We start from the raw sequence: 17,723 nt of genomic DNA on the forward strand, positions 1-17,723 counted from the left end.
AAGTTACGCCGATCATATCCCTAGCTACCAGGCCTATCTATAACCCTCAATCCCAATAAAACCCATGTACTCATCATTATCTTGGATAGGTGACTGGCTGATGGTCAGAAGACAGAGTTGGAAATAAATGGATGGCAAGAAGTAACTAGTGGGGTGCCAGAGGGTTTAATTCTTGGACCACAGCTATTTACAATCTATATTAGTGACTTGGATACTGGGATACAAGGCTCTACAGCCAAATTTGCAAATGACACAAAAATAGGTGGGACAGTAAGTTACAATGAGGAAACAAGAACCTTACAAACAGACATAGATCGGTTGGGAGAGTGGACCAAAATGTGGCAGATGGGTTTAACATGGATAAGTGTGAGTTCATGTATTTTAGTCAGAAAAATGGAAAAAGTGACTTAATACCTAAATGGGGAGACACTTCAGGGCACTCTAGTGCAGAGGGATCTGGGTGTCCTGGTTCATGAGTCACAGAAAACTAGCATGCACGTAAAGCAGATAATAAAGAAAGCAAATGGAATGTTGGCATTTGTAGCTAAAGGGATTTGTTGTATGAAGAGAGAAGGAACAGTTTAGGCCAATACGCTCTGGAATTTAAAAGAATGAGGGGAGATCAAATTGAGGTATACAAGTAATAAAAGGTATGGATAAAGTGGACGTGGGGCAGATGCTCCCGCTGGTGGGACATTCTAGGGTGAGAGGTCATGGTCTTAGGATAAGGGGTAGTAAATTTAAAACAGAGTTGAGGAGAAACTACATCTCCCAAAGGAGGTGTGAATCTGTGGAATTCACTACCCAAAATGCGGTGGATGCTAGGTTAGTGAGTAAATTTAAGGAGGAGTTCAAACAGATTTTTAATTGGTAATGAGTTGAAAGGTTATGGGGAGAAGGCAGGAAAATGGGGATGAGGAGCATATCAGCCACGATCGAATGGCACAGCAGACTCGATGAGCCGAATGGCCTAACTCTGCTCTTATATCTTATGAACAAACATACATGCCACTGCACTATGGGATATCTCATTCGTGTTTCAGTGGGTTGCCCCATTGTGCCATTCAGTTGAATGTAATCCTGTGGAAGTGATTCTAATAAGGAAAAGAAGTTTTTAAAAATTTATTTATTTAAATAAACTACCTGCATGCTAGCTTTGTGTGACTAATGAACCAGGACACCCCGATCCCTCTGCACTGGAGCGCCCTAAAGTCTCTCCCCATTTAGATATTAAGCTTACATTAACACTGCAATGAAATTACTGTGAAAATCCCCTGGTCACCATACTCTGGTGCCTGTTTGGGCACACCGAGGGAGAATTTAGTATGCCGATCTAACCAAAAAAGTTTTTTTTTACAAAATTAACAAAATGAAGCTAAGCAAGGATGGAGATAGAGGAAGCTATAAATAACATTACCTTGGATATACAAATTTAAAATCCAAAAACTTAAGTTGCTGGTGTTAAAGTTGTGTGATTATTATATTCATTATAGCTCACTAACAAACAAGATATAACAGCTAAATCATCTCAGGAAACCCATGTTTTCTGCTTTCCTGCACATTTCTGTGCAATGTGATAGCTTTTGTGGCACTTGCATATGAATGAATGCTACAGTGTATCACAATGGTGAGAGACATTATAGATTATCCTTTCCCTCTTGCTCTAGCCCATGCTCGTGTGGATTCCAATCACCATCAAGTCAATTGTGCAAGCATAATGTGGATGATGAGCAGGAAACAGAATCCTACATTATTAAACTGAACTAAGTCTGTCTTCAGATGACTGGGACGTGGTGGGACATCAACTAAACGGAGCTGCCCAATGACATATACATCAAACTGAGCAGCAAGATACTGGCTGGAATTTTACCAGCACGCCCACCCCGATTCCGGGGAGGCGGGAGAGGCTCGGAAAACGGCATTCTCTGTTGGCCTCGGGCGGAATCGTACACACCTCAGGCAGATGTGCCAGTAAAATTCCGCCCAATGTTTTCTACTTTAAAGTATTACATTTTGTAAATATGGCTAATTTTGATGCAAGATAATAGGTTTATATGCCAATATTTTATTCCAGTTTTCGGGATGAGAGATCTTGGCTCTTGGAATTGTATGAGTGTTATCTGCTTTTACTCAGAAAAGGAAAAACTATTCCCGTATTTATGAATATACAAAAGTACAGGTGGCACATCAGAAAAGGATGCATGCTTTAGTTCTTAAACTAGTTATGTGCTTCTGTATCATCATGTTTCCTATGGCCATAGTGCTCATTTGATCCATTTGTAACCATAATGTACATCCGAGTACCAATATTCTGATAAAACTAAATTACACCAAATATCTACCCACATCAAAAGTACAAGCAACAAATTCAAAATTTTAATTAAAAAAAACTCTCTATATAAAAGTAGCCAAAGATTGATAGTACCATAACTGAGAGCTGAAATAACTACAAAAGCAACTTACTTTTATATCACATCCTTCACAGAAAAATGCCCCATGACACTTGTGAATGGCAAATATTAATGCTAAACAAACTAACCAGATCTTAGGACTCCTAATCAAGGATTTAAGATTGTGTAGAGAAGCGGAGAGAGATTTAGGTAAGGAATTCCAGTTCACTGTGCCTATTTGGCTAAAAGCACATCTCTCAATGATGGAGGGTGCACAAGAGCTCAGACTCAAAAATGCAAAAACGTTTAGGATGGCTTACTCATGCTAGTTGACTTGACATAGGAAAGGCAAAGGCTATTAAGAGACTGAAGGATGAAAATGAGAAGGTTAAATTACAGGCTTTGGGGGGAAACTAGGAACCAATAATGGTCAACAAAAAATTCTCATGTTGGATAAATAGGCCTTGATGCAAGATAAGAGTTTTGGATGGCCTGAAGTTTAAATCTGAATTTTCCTAAATCTCGCTACCTGCCTCCAGGATGAAAATTCAGAACATGGGGTCAGAAGTTCAGCTTAGGATCAAAAGAGAGTCAACCAATGGAGCACATTTCTCCTTTTCTTAATTTTATGAGTTCCTGTTTGTTCCTCGGTCTTCTTTCTTTATTGGAACTTCCTCTTGTCCTCTCTCCTGCTTTTTCTTGCTAAGTCACTTCAGACGGTAGTTAAAAGTCAACCACATTGATGTAGGCCTGGAGTCACATATAGGGCCGACCAGGTAAGTAGAGTAGATTTTAGTGAACCAGATAGGTTTTTGCAATGATTGTTTCATAGTCATTATTACTGAGACTAGCCTCAATTCCAGATTTCATTAGCAAATGATATAATGGGATGGTACCTCAAAAGGGTGTCTCTTTTTTGTATTTATATTTTTATATCAGCATTGTGATTACTTAAGTAACCTGCAATTGTCAACTTAAATAGTCATTAAACTTAAACACAGGAGAAGGCAGGAGAATGGGGAGGAGAATCACATCAGCCATGATTAAATGGCGGAGCAGACTTGATGGGCCGAATGGCCTAATTCTTCTCCTATATCTTATAGCTACATGGAATCAGTGGCAACGCTACAGAATTTTAAATTATAGGTTTTGGGGGGAAACTAGGAACCAATAACGGTCAACAAAAAACTCCCATGTTGGATAAATGGGCCTTTTGTGGCCAGGATTGAAGACGATGGCTTCAATCTTCCCACTATTTAACTGAAGGGAAAAAAATGGGGACTTGGGCATCAAAATGGAAATGAGTGAATGTCTGAGCAAACGGCATATCTTGGCAAGCCAAAAGATGAATAGCTGCAGGTTAAAAATGCAGTTAAGCTGCCCTGGGGAGAAGCTTTGCAAAGAAACAGATGCAGGAGGAAATGGGATTAGAAGGCGGATGCAGTTGGTGAGAGATACAAGGAAGTGGCCAGAATTGGTTGCATTTGTGGTTTAGATCATGTGAAAGGAGAGGCAGCAGGAGATGACAAGATCAGGAAGGTGGTTGTGAATATAGCACAAGAGTCTATATATTGACAGGGTGACAACCCTAGGATTCATATAACTTAAGAAATATCAAAGAAAAGAGAAGCTTGAGTTTGCCTAACAACTTTCATAACCTCAGGACATCCCAGCATACTTAAAGCTGTACTATTATAGCTGTATATTGTTATAATTTTATAGCATAATTACAACTGCGGGTTATTAAATATTCAGTTAGCTTAGATATTTTTATTCAAAGTTTCTCACACAGAAATCAGTATCTATTTTCCAGTTTGTTCTTTACAAATCTGTTTTGCAAGCATGGAAATCATACCTGAAGTTAAAAATTAAAAGTACAAAGTGAACTATTCACAACTGCAGTGCTTTGTTTGCTTGAATAGAATGGAAGCAATGCCAGATCTTATTGCAGTGGGCATCTCAGTTAAATTTTATCCTGCATCCTCAGCTCAAAAAAGACTTGGCGCCATAACTTTCTGAAAGTGCAAGCTAATATGCAGTGTTAAGGGCAACCAAAAAACTTGGGTGAACAGAGGACCCAGCAGTGCATCTTAAGAGATTTTAGGGTTAAGAAATAAACAGGCAAAGGATGGAGAAGAAGAGGAAGCTTGAGATATAATAAGCTTTGAATATAAAAGTAGGGAGGTCTTGCTGCAGCTGTATAGGGCACTGGTGAGGCCGCAGCTGGAGTACTGTGTGCAGTTTTGGTTGCCGCACTTATGCAAGGATATTTTGGCCTTGGAGGGAGTGCAGAAGAGGTTTACTAGGCTGATTCCGGAGTTGAGGGGGTTGAACTATGAGGAGAGGCTGAATAAACTAGGCTTGTACTCGTTAGAGTTTAGAAGAATGAGGGGAGATCTCATTGAGACATATAAGATGTTGAATGGGATGGATAGGATAGAGGTGGAGAGGCTCTTCCCGCTCAGAAAGGACAGTGGGACTAGAGGGCACAGCCTCGAGATAAAAGGGGGGGGGGGGTTTTAGAACGGAGTTGAGGAGGAACTTCTTCACTCAAAGGGTGGTGAATCTCTGGAATTCTCTGCCTGTTGAAGTGGTAGAGGCTGCCTCGCTCAATATTTTTAAGACGCAGGTTGATAGGTTTTTGATAAGCGAGGGGATTAAGGGTTATGGGGAGAGGGCGGGAATGTGGAACTGAGACACGACAGATCAGCCATGATCTTATTGAATGGCGGGGCAGCCTCGAGGGGCTAGATGGCCTACTCCTGCTCCTATTTCTTATGTTCTTATGTTCTTATGAGATAAGCCAGGTACAGAAAGAAAAATAAAGAACAGGGAAGAAAGGCTGGATTAAGAGTGGGAACAAAAAGAGTGATAAAGGGAAAAATAAGAAAAAAAACACAAATTTTAAAGCCATGTTTCTAATCTCCAATGACAATTTACTACCTGCAGGAAGGAGACTGAACAGCTTACACTGCCCCCTTTCAGGGCCAGATAGACTGACACATAAGTAAACACATTATTAAATAGACTGATTAAAAATCATAGCACCGTTAAAAAGGTATTTTACACTTAAGTTTCAGCAAGATTAACAGCCAATTAATGTACTAATGCAGTAAGTCCTTAAAAAAAAAGGGAGGCGGCCAAGGGTAAGATGCTATTGCATAAACCGAACAGTGGAGGGACATAAATTAATCAATAAGTTCTGGAGATTTGCAACTCATGGCACATCTCTTTATCCCCTGAATCGATTTGCTCATGAATTGGGGCATGTTTTGTCAACACGGCATTATTTTTCCTGTAAGATTTGGGCCAATGTCTACCAAAGATAAAGCGCTGACTGTGGATCTGAAAATAGCTTTAAAAAAAAACAAAAGAAACAAACAACTATGGTTTTAAAATCAAAGTAACAGAACCAAATCCAAAAAGAAATTTGTGATTAAATGTTAATACTTGAGATCAGCAAACAATCTACCATAATTTAGACAACAGAATTAAGTTTTGGCAGTGTGCAAAGTATATAAAAACTAAACTTTTCAAAACATAATGTCCTCCTAGGTATTTATACAAACAAAATCTAGCAACACCTGCTGATCACTAAATGAGTTGTTAACTATAAATCATTAAAATTCTTTGAATATTTGTCAATGAATGTTCTGAAAATATGCAATTTTCCTTTGGTTCCTTAGTTGTGAGCTATTGAAGTTATCCAAGGAATTTCTTTTAAAAATTAATATTTAAAAGAACAGTTGTCGCACATTTATTTCACAGTACATTCCTACCGCTCTTCTCCCGATTGACAAAATATATAACAAACTTCAATACATGAAAATTCAACTCAACAGGACTTATTTATTTGTTAAATCAAACATTCTTGCCCATTTGTTAAACAGCGATCCTCTTTACACTTTAACACAGATCTTTTTCAACAAAGACCAAGTATTGCAGGTGCTGGAAATGTTAAACAAAGATGGAAAAACAGTGGAGACACTCAGGCAGCAAACACATTTTGTGTACAGGCCTTCTTTCGAACAAAAGATATAAGAAATGAATAGTACTTACAAAAAAAAAGAAACAGAACAATGGGAAGGTGGGAGGGCAGAAAAAGGGAAGCAGAAGCTCACAAAACACCCACACACACAAAAAGAAACAGAACAACATGTTAGGAGCTTTGGTGGAACATAGAAGAGACCAAGGGTGAAGTTGCTCCACATCTTTCTGCTTGTCACTGCAGCCTTCTGGACTTCATACCAATTTTAGCAGAGTTTCAGGGCTTTATTGTTCCCGTTTTATCTCTGCGAGTAGGAAGCTGGTAGTTCCTGACAACAGAAGAGCCGAGCATTTCTGGCGACATGATGAGAGCGAGACCAAGAGAGCACAAGAGAGAGAAAAAGCACGTGGAGGGAAGGTGAAGGAGGAGGGGGCATTTGGCAAAATTAACATTTCTTTCTTCCACCTTGGCTCAAGCAGCACCAGGTCAGAGAAAGCAATGAGCTGCAGGACAGGCAGCTGCTTGGTGAAGGGAGGCCAAAAGGTCTCCAAAAAAAAAAGGCCTGCCTTACTTAGCAACAGTTTAGCTTCCAGTTCCATACAATCAGAATTGTGCACATGAGAAGTCTGAATTGTCATGGACTATTGGAAAACTTGGAAGGGTTAATTGTTGAGGCACTCACTGTCCTGAACAATCAAAATAATTCTTGGTAAGAGCACACACACAGTTCAAAGTAATTGGTTCTAGCTAGTCAACATTCTCTGCATACTTAAGTAGTGAGACATGACAAAAAATGCGCTCTAAACTGTTGTGGTAGTTCTTAGCTTGCCAGAATAACAAGGAGGAAATATTCATGAGGGCTGCAGAAAACAACGTGGCTTTATAGGTGTCATTTTAGCTTCATGCCTTCTCTTCCTGTCTGCACCACTACTTCTCCAATCCTCCAAAGATCTATGTCGGGCCCAGTCCTAGTTGTCATCTATATGTCTCCTTTTGATGACATCATCCAAAGACACATCAGGTTCCATACATATGTTGACAATACTTAGCTATATCACAATGCTACTTCTTTCAACCCCTTACTGTCTGTGTCTTTTTTTATTCATTCGTGGGACACGGGTGTTGCTGGCTGACCAGCATTTACTGATGAGGAGATGCCGACGTTGGACTGGGGTAAGCACAGTAAGAAGTCCAACAGGTTTATTTGGCACTAGCTTTCAAAGTCTCAGGCTCCTTCATCAGGTGAGCCATTTATTGCCCATGTCTAGTTGTCCTTGAGAGGGTGGTGATGAGCTGCCTTCTTGAATCACTGCAGTCCACATGCTGTGGGTTGGCCCACAACGTCGTTAGCATTCCACCCTCAATATACAGAAATTCAAGCCTCTACCATAATCATTCCCTTACCTATGATTGCATATCCTTCATTGATCATCACATCAGGCTTTTAACAACCTCAGCGTCTATGTGACCCTGACCAGAGCTTCTGACCTGATAGTTATGTCAAAGACAACTTTGTTCCACATCCATAACATCATCATACGCAGCCTCACCCATGTATTTTTTTCTTAACCTTCAGGAATGAGTAGTCCAATGCTCTGCTACCTGTCTTCCACCCAAATAAACTTATTTATATCCAAAATTCTGCTGCCTATATCTTTTTGCACACCAAGTACTGTACAACGCATTTCCATGTGCTCGCTGATCTACATGGGTTCCCCACTTATAACTTACAGCCATGCCTTCAACCATCCAGACGCCAATCGCTGGAAATACTATCCCCAAGTTGCCTCACTTTTGCTCCACCTTTATGTCTCACCTTAAAAATCTACCTCTTCCACAAAGCTCTTGATCAACCCTTCTAATGCTCCTATGAAGAGGGTGGATTCTTTTAGTACAACAATGGTGATATTGTTACTGTTATAAAGCAACGTGAGACTTCTATTACCCGTGAAACTTCCTTTATATCTTCGGAGCAGAAGAGATATCCAACAGTCAAAAAAGTTTTCTTTTGGAATAGTAAATGTTACAAAAAACACAATAAAATATTTACAAATCTGAAAATTCAAGGTTATGAATTTTTGAATCAAATTTTGATCCAGAATTTAAACACTGAACGACATCAGGGACACTCAAAGTCCACTCTTCCAAATAGTTTGATACCAAATCCTCTGGTTTATTTTTGTTAGCCAGGTAAAGAAACCGAGTTATCCTGAAACCTGCAGGTTACACTTCGTAATCAAAATTAATTTTAACACAAGTGTCAAAGAAACCATTATATTAAGTGGGACACTCTCAATATTCCTTATCCCAGATAAAATGCTTTTAACCAAAATAGATTTGAGACATTACGAAGTATAAAGCTTGAATTCCTAAATTGTCCCAGGTACTACTGCACAGACATCTACTGCCCAACGTATTATAATTGGGTGCTGCTTTTTCAATGCATTATCTGTGTCTAGTAGATGTAATAGATGTCACAAATTCTGGTACTGTGTAATGTCAAAAATAATATACCATACCAAGTGTTAACATATAAAATAACTTAAGACATTTAGAACTTTTTCCAAAACAAATCTTGGTAACATATGTAATAACCCTTGATTATATCTTGTAAACATTCTTAGAATCACAGAATTCCTACAGGGCAGGAGGCCATTCGGCCCATCAAGTCTGCCCTGACCACAATCCCACCCAGGCCCTATTCCCTTAACCTCACATATTTACCCTGCTAATCCCTGACATTAGGGTCAATTTAGCATGGTCCATCCACCTAATCTGCATATCTTTGGACTGTAGGAGGAAACCAGAGCACTGGGAGAAAACCCACTCAGACACAGGGAGAATGTGCAAACTCCACACAAACAGTGACCCGAGGCCGGAATTGAACTGGGTCCTTGGCGCTGTAGGGTAGCAGTGCTAACCACTGTGCCACCATGCCATCCTTTAACATGAACAAAATTTGGTAGAAGAACGCCTAGTTACAATTACAGCATTTCATCTCTATATTCCCCACACAAAATCCCTTCTCGTATGCAGCATAGTAGAACTAATCAGTTGCTTATCAACAATATTTCATTACAAGCACTCATGGCAAACTAGACACTGGATTCTGCTGTGATTGAAGGGCCTATAGAATCAATGAGGTCAACTTGGAGAAAAGTGTAATGGAAATGCCAGACTGATGAAAAAAATACTCATCATTCAAAAGGCATTCATGTCAGGAAGTGGAGAATAAACCACACCCATCATTGCACTGAAGCTCCATCGCAGTGTTTTTGCTAATGTTACTACCTTCTGCTCACCAGACTGCACCATCAGTTCCATAATATAGTAGTGGACTGAGTAACACTGGATATGAAAATTATTGATAGTGTTTTGCACGATCAAATAATTTACTGACATGAATATAGCGCCACTGTAGCCAATGTTATAATCGGGATGCAATTAGAAAGCAGCTAGGAGAGGTTTATAATTCTTATTTCCGCTTTTTAAAATGGTTATATTGTCATCTTTTTCCCCTAAACATAAGCAGCAACGCAGTTCAGGAAAACGGACTGAGAGCTTCTTCGCCAAAACTTAATAAAACCCAACCCACACTATGGATCAAAGAGCAATAGCTAATTGCACGTAAACATCTAATGTGAAATACACGCTCTCCTGTAAACAGCTTCAGAGTAAAATATTTTTCCAATTCTGTACATTTCAATCATTGGCAACAGTGAAATGTCTGTTCACGAAATGAAGTGTGGCATGCACTTCTCCTGGGCTCAATATCTCAAAATCTCACCTCGTTTGTGAAGCCACCCCTCTTTCACTATTGTACCTTCAGTCATAGCGGTACGGGAGATTTCAGCAGCAGCAGAACTTCACTCCAAGGGGAGTTGACTCCTGATTGAAAGCCCTTGTTCTTCACAGTAACCTGCATTAGACAGAACACACACACAAGGATCAGCAGCAGCCTGTCACTCGTGGAGCAGCGAGAGAAGGGGGGGGGTGGGTGGTTATGCAATAGGGCAAAATAGGAGCTCATTCACACTTAGTGGTTTCCAGGCTGGCGAGACTGATCTCATTGTAATGAATGGCAGGGGACGGACGGGAACGCCTCTAGTGCAGCATCGACAGCGAGCATCCTGCTCCCGGATCGGGGGCCAGCGGCTCCGCGGGGGGAAAGCCCAGGCGGAGGGTGCAGTCCCGGGTGCTGACCCATCCTCCAGCCCCACCAACACTCCTCCGGACAAGGCAGATGGAAACGGGCCTAGAGCTCAGTCAGGCCTTGGTGGGGGGGTTGGGTGGGCACTGGGACCGGTCTCAATGCAGAAGTTTATCCCCCTCCCTCCCTACCTTTCCTACCTGCAGCCGCTCTCTCAGCCTCTGCCCTCCCTCCCCATGCCGTGCCCCCTACTCTGAGCTCCGGGGCACGGATCCCCCGCGGCGCTGAGCTGCTGGAGTGCCGGCGGTGGGACAGCTTCCTCCTTGAGTGAGACTCGGTGACGTTAGGCTGGCCTGGGCTTCCCCCAATACACGTCAGTTACAGGGGCTACACACCGCCCAGCCCTGCTCCACACTCTTAACCAGCAGTGAGCAAACTAACTAGCGATTAACAAATTAACCACTGCAACAACTGGCAGCAGTAAACAAACTAGTAGAATTAGCACTAAACCCAAAAAGTTACTAACTACTGCAACTATTAACAGCAGTAAGCAAACTAACTATTGGGATCTGTGGTACAATTTAACCATTTAACAGCAGTAAACAAGATCACCACTGTCAGATTAACTACTAACACCAGCATTAAACCCAGAATTATTAACTACTGCAACAACTGACAGCAGTAAACAAGGTCGCCACTGTCAGGCTAACTACTAGCGTCAGCATTAAACCCAGTAATTATTAACTACTGCAACAATTGACAGTGGTAAACAAGATCACCACTGAGACTAACTACTAGCACCAACACTAAACCAAAAAATAATTAATTACTGCCACAATTAACAGTGGTAAACAAAGTAACTAGTGTGAAACTAACCACCAGCACCCAGCACTAAACCCAAAAGTAACTATTATGATTGTCAGTAGACAGCTCACTGAATCTGGCACTCGCTATAAGTAACTCCTGACATCAACAAAGTGATGCTAACATAAACTTCAACCAGGTCTGCCACAACACAAAACAAACTCTGGGAACAGCACAAAGTCAAACTGTTGTGTTGGGCAGTGAACAAAGTCACTATTTCCAATAGCGGGTGGGTTGGTGACCAGAGGACACAGATTTATAATAATTAATGAAGAACCTGTTATTATCTGAAAGCACTGCCAGTCATAGTAGATTCAGTTATCAATTTCAAAATGGAATTGGACATCTGTTTAAAAAGAAAAGCATTGCAGGCCAAAGGGTAAGAACTGGGTTCCACCTTCAAAGAGCCAGCATAGGAACTGTGAACCAAATGACCTCCTCTGTGCTGCAATATTCTGAAACTATCCATTCTTCTATCATGAGATCAGAAGTGGGGATGTTCGCTGATGACTGCATAATGTTTAACACCATTCATTACTCCTCAAATACTGAAGCAGTCCATGCCTAAATGTAGCAAGACCCAGGCAATATCCAGATTTGGACCAACAAGTGGAAGTAACATGCAAGCCACAAAGGCAATGGCCATCTCCAACAAGAGAGAATCTAACCATCACTCCTTCGCATTCAATGGAATTACCATCACTGAATCGACCACTATCAATACTACCATTCAGCACAAACTGAAGTGGACTAGCCATGTAAATACTGTGGCTACAAGAGGAGGTCAGAGACAAGGAATCCTGCAGCAAGTAACTCACCTGACTCCCCAAAGCCTGTCCACCATCCTCAAGGGATAAGTTAGGAGTGTGATGGAATACTCTCCATTTGCCTGGACGAGTGCAGCTCTAACAACATTCAAGAAGCATGACACCATTCAGGACAGAGCAGCCCGCTTGATTGGCACAGCATCCACAAACACTCACTCCTTCCACCACCAACACAGTGCCAGCAGTGTTGCCGTGTACGAGATGCACTGCAGGAGCTCACCAAGACTCCTAAGACAGCACCTTCCAGATCCATGGTCGCTACCATCCAGGAAGGACAAGGACGACAGATACATGGAAACACTACCATCTGAAAGTTACCCTTCAAGCTACGCACAATCCTGACTTGGAACTACATCGCCATCCCTTCACCAGCATAGGTCAAAATTCTGGAACTCCATCCCTAACACCACTGAGGGTTTACCTACACCACATGGACTGCAGCAGTTCAGGAAGGCAGCTCACCACCATCTTCTCAAGGGCAATTGGGGATGGGCAATAAATGCTGGCCTAACTAGCAAAACCCACATCCATTGAAGTAGCTATTAGAACTTTTGTTTAGAAATCTGAAACTGGCACTGCCTATAACTACTAGAATTGGTGATAAAATAATTACAACTTGGAAATTGACCTTTGGTCTTTAAGAGTAAGGTAGAGAGCTTTGTTGCAACTGCACTTGGTACTTGTGGACAGTTTTGATCCTTGTAGTGAGCAAAAATATACCTGCCTTGAGGGGGTGCAATGAAGATTCACTAGATAAACGAGTTGTCCTATAAGCAAAGATTAAGTAAAATGAAAATGAATGGAAGGGCCTATACTCTGCAGCTGAGAAGAAGGGGAAGTGACAGTATCCTCCAAGGGCTTGAAGGATAGCTGTTGTTTTCAGTAATTGGGAAACTTGAAGTCATAATCTTAGGATAGGGGTAAATTAATTGAAGAGATTTTTTTTAAACTTAGAGGATTGTAAATCTTTGGCATTCTCTATCATAGAGGGCTGTGAAGGTTCAGGCATGGAATAGATTCGAGACGAAGATGAATACATTTTTAAGCTTTGTCTAAGGGAGTCAAGGATCTGGGGATCAGGCAGGAAGGTGAAGGTGGGGTCAAAGTTCAGTTATGATCTAATTGAATGGCAGAGCATGCTCGAGGGGGCATAGGCTCAAATTTCCTGTGTTCTTACAGACACTGAACTAATTACTTGGAATGACACTGAACAAAATAACAGCTGGGCCAGTGACTAAACGGTTTAGTCACTGGTTTGGCATTAAAGAAAATAACTGCTGTAACTGCCACTAGAACAAATAACTACTGGCACTGACGACTATGACCAAATAACTACAGGGATAACTACAGAACTGCTATCAAATGAAATAACTTTAAGTACAGGAACCGTCACTTTTCAAAGTAGCTACTAGGAACGATCCTAAACAAAATAATGACTGGAACTCTGACCATTACTGGAAGCTAGGCCTGGTTAAAATAGCCCAAGATATTACCCATCAGATATCTGTATAGCTGCTGCTGGCCATGATTTTCATTTAGACTTCTGCGTGGGAAGTATGCATCATTATAAACATGGATTTGATTATTTGCACAATATGCTGTACCAACATATCCATGTACATAAGGACATGAGAACTAGAAGCAGGAGTAGGCCATCTGACCCCTCGAGCCTGCTCCACCATTCAATAAGATCATGGCTGATCTTCTCGTGGACGCAGCTTCATTTACCTGCCCAGTCACCATAACCCATAATTCCTATCTATCCTTGCCTTAACAACATTCAATGAGGTATCATCAACTGCTTTATTGGGCAGGAAATTCTACAGATTCACAACTCTGTGAGTGAAGAAGTTTCCCCTCAACTCAGTCCTAAATCTGCCCCTCCTTATTATGAGGCCAGAATCTCCTAATTCTAGTTCCAACGGCTAATGGAAACAACTTCCCTGTTTCTTTCTTATCTATTCCATTCATAATCTTATATGTTTCTATAAGATCTCCCCTCATTCTTCTGAATTCCAATGAGTATAGTCCAGTCTATTCAACTCCTCATAAGCCAACTCTCTCAACTCCAAAATCAACCCAGAGAATCTCCTCTGCATCCCCTCCAGTGCCAGTATATCCTTTCTCAAGTAAGGGGACTGAAACTGTACACAGTAGTCCAGGTTTGGCCTCACCAACACCTTATGCAGCTGCAACATAATCTCGCTGTTTTTAAACTCCATCCCTCTAGCAATGAAGGACAAAATTCCGCTTGCCTTCTTAATAACCTGCTGCATCTGCAATTCAACTTTTTGTAATTCATGCACAAGGACACCCAAGTCCCTTCGCACAGCAGCATTCTGCATTTTTTTACCATTTAAATAATAGTCCATTTTGCTGTTATTCCTACCAAAATGGATGACCTCACATTTACCAACATGGTACTCCATCTGCCAGTCCCTTGTCCACTCACTTAAACTATCTATATCCCTTTGCAGACTTTCAACGTTCTCTGCACACTTTGCTCTGCCATTCATCTTAGTCCTCTGCACACTTTGCTTTGCTACTCATCTTAGCACTCTGTGGATTTTGACACACTACACTTGGTCCCCAACTCCAAATCATTTATGTAAATTGTAAACAATTGTGATCCCAACACTGATCCCTAAGGCACATCATTAGTCACTGATTGCCAACCAGAAAAACACCCATTTTCCCCCACTTTGCTTTCTGTTAGTTAACCAATCCTCTATCCATGCTAATACATTACCCATAACACTGTGCACCTTTATCTTATGCAACAGCCTTTGGTGCGGCACCTTGTCAAACGCCTTCTGAAAATCCAGATACACCATATCCACTGGTTCCCCATTGTCCACCATACACGTAATGTTCTCAAAGAATTCCACCAAACTAGTCAAATATGACCTTCCTTTCATAAACCCATCTTCCCAATGGGACAATTTATATCCAGATATTGCGCTATTTCTTCCTTGGTGATAAGATTCAAGCTTTTTCCCTACTATTGAAGTTAAGCTAATTGGCCTGTAGTTACCCATCTTTTGTCTACCTCCTTTTTTTTAAAACAGTGACGCCACATCTGCTGTTTTCCAATCTGCGGGAACAACCCCAGAGTCCAGCAAATTTTGGTAAATTACCACTAGTGCATTTGCTATTTCCCCCCCAACATCTCTGGGGTGCATTCCATCAGGGCCAGGAGACTTGTCTACCTTTAGCCCCATTAGCTTGCCCAACACTATCTCTTTAGTGATAATGATAGTTTCTAGGTCCTCATCTGCCACTGCCTTTTTGTCATCAATCTTTGGCATGTTATTTGTGTCTTCCACTGTGAAGACCAATACAATAATAAGAACATAATAATGCAGATTGCGCAAAAAAACTTCTCATGGCAATACAATATCCAAGTAGATTGGTGTGACTGTGCTTTCCATCTGCACTCTTTATAAAGCAAGGGGAATCAAGTGAATTTGTAAGCATGTACAAAGAACAATCCTCACAATATCATCCATACTTGCAGTAAATTATAGTAATTGGATAATAATGTGACTGAAGAAACACATGGCGAAGCACATGGCACTAGTGATGAAGATGATGAGGTGCTGCAGAGATGGTGTAATTCCACTATCCATTGACTCGCTGACTATTGAGATGTGACAAATAACAGATGATCTCAGAACATATGGTCCAAATTGACTAGCATGTCAGACAGTAATAGAAGCATCATTGATGGATGGTATCCATGTTGCTGTGCATGCTCTGGATTTTAAAGCTCCTGAGAAGCAATAATAACCTCTTTAACTTCACGTCAAGAATTGCAGATTACTCTGAGAAAAGGATTCATTTAACCCATAAATGCCCAATAGTTTGATAATCAGAAATCAGTGAACATTATGAAACAAAATGCAGTTGCAGCACACACGCTGAATTATAGGACTATGCCAAGTGCCCAAATATACTACTACTGAAAGCAGTCATAGAGCCATCAAATTTTACAGCACAGAAAGAGGCCCTTTGGTCAATCATACCTGCGCTGGTCATCAAGCATCTGTCTATTCTAATTCCATTTACCAGCACTTGATCCATAGCCTTGTATGCTATGACATTTCAAGTGCTCATCTAAATGCTTCTTAAATGTTGTGAGGGTTAAGTTTAATTTAAATGGTCCACAACATCCCCAAAGACCCAGATGCATGACTAAAATATCAAGGTTAGATACAGATACGGGTTATGAGATTTATATTTTTAATCCCATGCAGTTTGCCAGAGATAGCTGAGCAGCCACACACCACAACAGCTCTTCAGAATTACAGGATTGTTACAATGCCGAAAGAGACCATTCGGCCCCTTGTGTCTGCACCAGCTCCCCGATTGAACATTTCACTGACTGCCATTTTCCTGCCTTTTTTGCCTTAACTCTGCATATTCTTCCTTTTCAGATTAACGATCCAATTAATTCCAATCTGAATGCCTCAGTCAAGCTTGCCTCTAGCACACCATCAGGCAGTGCATTCCAAACCGTAACCACTCACTGTGTGAAAAAGTTATAACTTATGGGGATAAAAACACAAGATGTGTGCAGAAGTTCATGACTCCCAAGGGGTTGGGAAAGTAGAAAAACACATTGACCCATAGTCAGACACTGGAAGTTCATTTACTTTCAGTGGTTTGAAGTCTGCCATGACTTTATTGTTTAAGCATGAAAGGCAGTTGTCCAAAGGTAAAGGTAATAGAATCTTTGCAATTTTCACCAAATATAAAAGATTAAAGTAACCATCACTTCCACAACTATAGATATTCAAGTGAGTAGCCACTGTATACATTCAACAATCCAGCCCTGTGGTTGAGGCTGATCTGCTGCTGGTAGTAACATTGCATTAATGTTCCCTTGTGCTTCAATGGCTGTCAGGTTCTTCTCATCCAGCCGATGACAATGATTCAATACTGTAATTGTGAAATAATCACAATCTCAACTGCATCTGAAGCACCATGTCCAAACTGAATGCCGTTAATGAAATCTCTTATTCACCCATGTCCTTAATTATTTCTGTTCTATGCTAGGTATGAGTTACACAAAGACATCCTTATTCCTGATTACTAGGGTTGTCCACACTTCTAAGGGGACAGCTATTCTTCCTTCTCACTCTTAAAAAGGCTATGTCTTTCCTAATTACCTCAGCATGAAACCATCAGCCCATAATCCTGGAAAATGTGTATGAGTGTACATTATTTTATTGCAGTGTTCGCACATTATTCCTAAGTTGATGCAACCTATTTGATATGCCATGGGATTGTGGGTAGACACATGAATGACAGCATGCGTACAAGGAGTGACATCTTACTTCTCCAAAGATGTGCAAGTTAGGTTGATTGGCCATGCTAAATTGCCCCCTCATGTCAGGGGAACTAGCAAAGTAAACATGTAGGGGTTTGGGGATAGGGTCTCAGTGGGATGGTGTGCAGACTCGATGGGCCAAATGGCTTCCTTCTGCCGTGTGAGGATTCTA

The 17,723-nt window shown here is 41.1% G+C and overlaps 1 protein-coding gene across 6 annotated transcripts in view; it reads right to left on the reverse strand.

Annotated features, from left to right (window-relative positions):
- The window catches only part of akt1 (AKT serine/threonine kinase 1), a 122,398-nt gene that overhangs the window by 76,627 nt on the left and 28,048 nt on the right, over positions 1 to 17,723 (reverse strand). For 2 of the 6 annotated variants that reach the window (XM_080202612.1, XM_080202614.1), the window contains exon 2: positions 10,166 to 10,297. The exons of 1 other annotated variant lie outside the window; for it this stretch is intronic. In XM_080202612.1, the coding sequence (XP_080058738.1) occupies positions 10,166 to 10,211 (46 nt within the window). In that variant the 5' untranslated portion in view covers positions 10,212 to 10,297. Of the gene's footprint in view, positions 1 to 10,165; positions 10,354 to 10,719; positions 10,856 to 17,723 lie in introns of those variants that run through there. 3 more of the 6 variants (XM_080202611.1, XM_080202613.1, XM_080202610.1) reach the window with 3 other exon arrangements.

Source organism: Carcharhinus amblyrhynchos, chromosome 14, assembly GCF_965287045.1.
Source record: "Carcharhinus amblyrhynchos chromosome 14, sCarAmb.v2.hapA, whole genome shotgun sequence".
Lineage (NCBI taxonomy): Eukaryota > Metazoa > Chordata > Chondrichthyes > Carcharhiniformes > Carcharhinidae > Carcharhinus > Carcharhinus amblyrhynchos.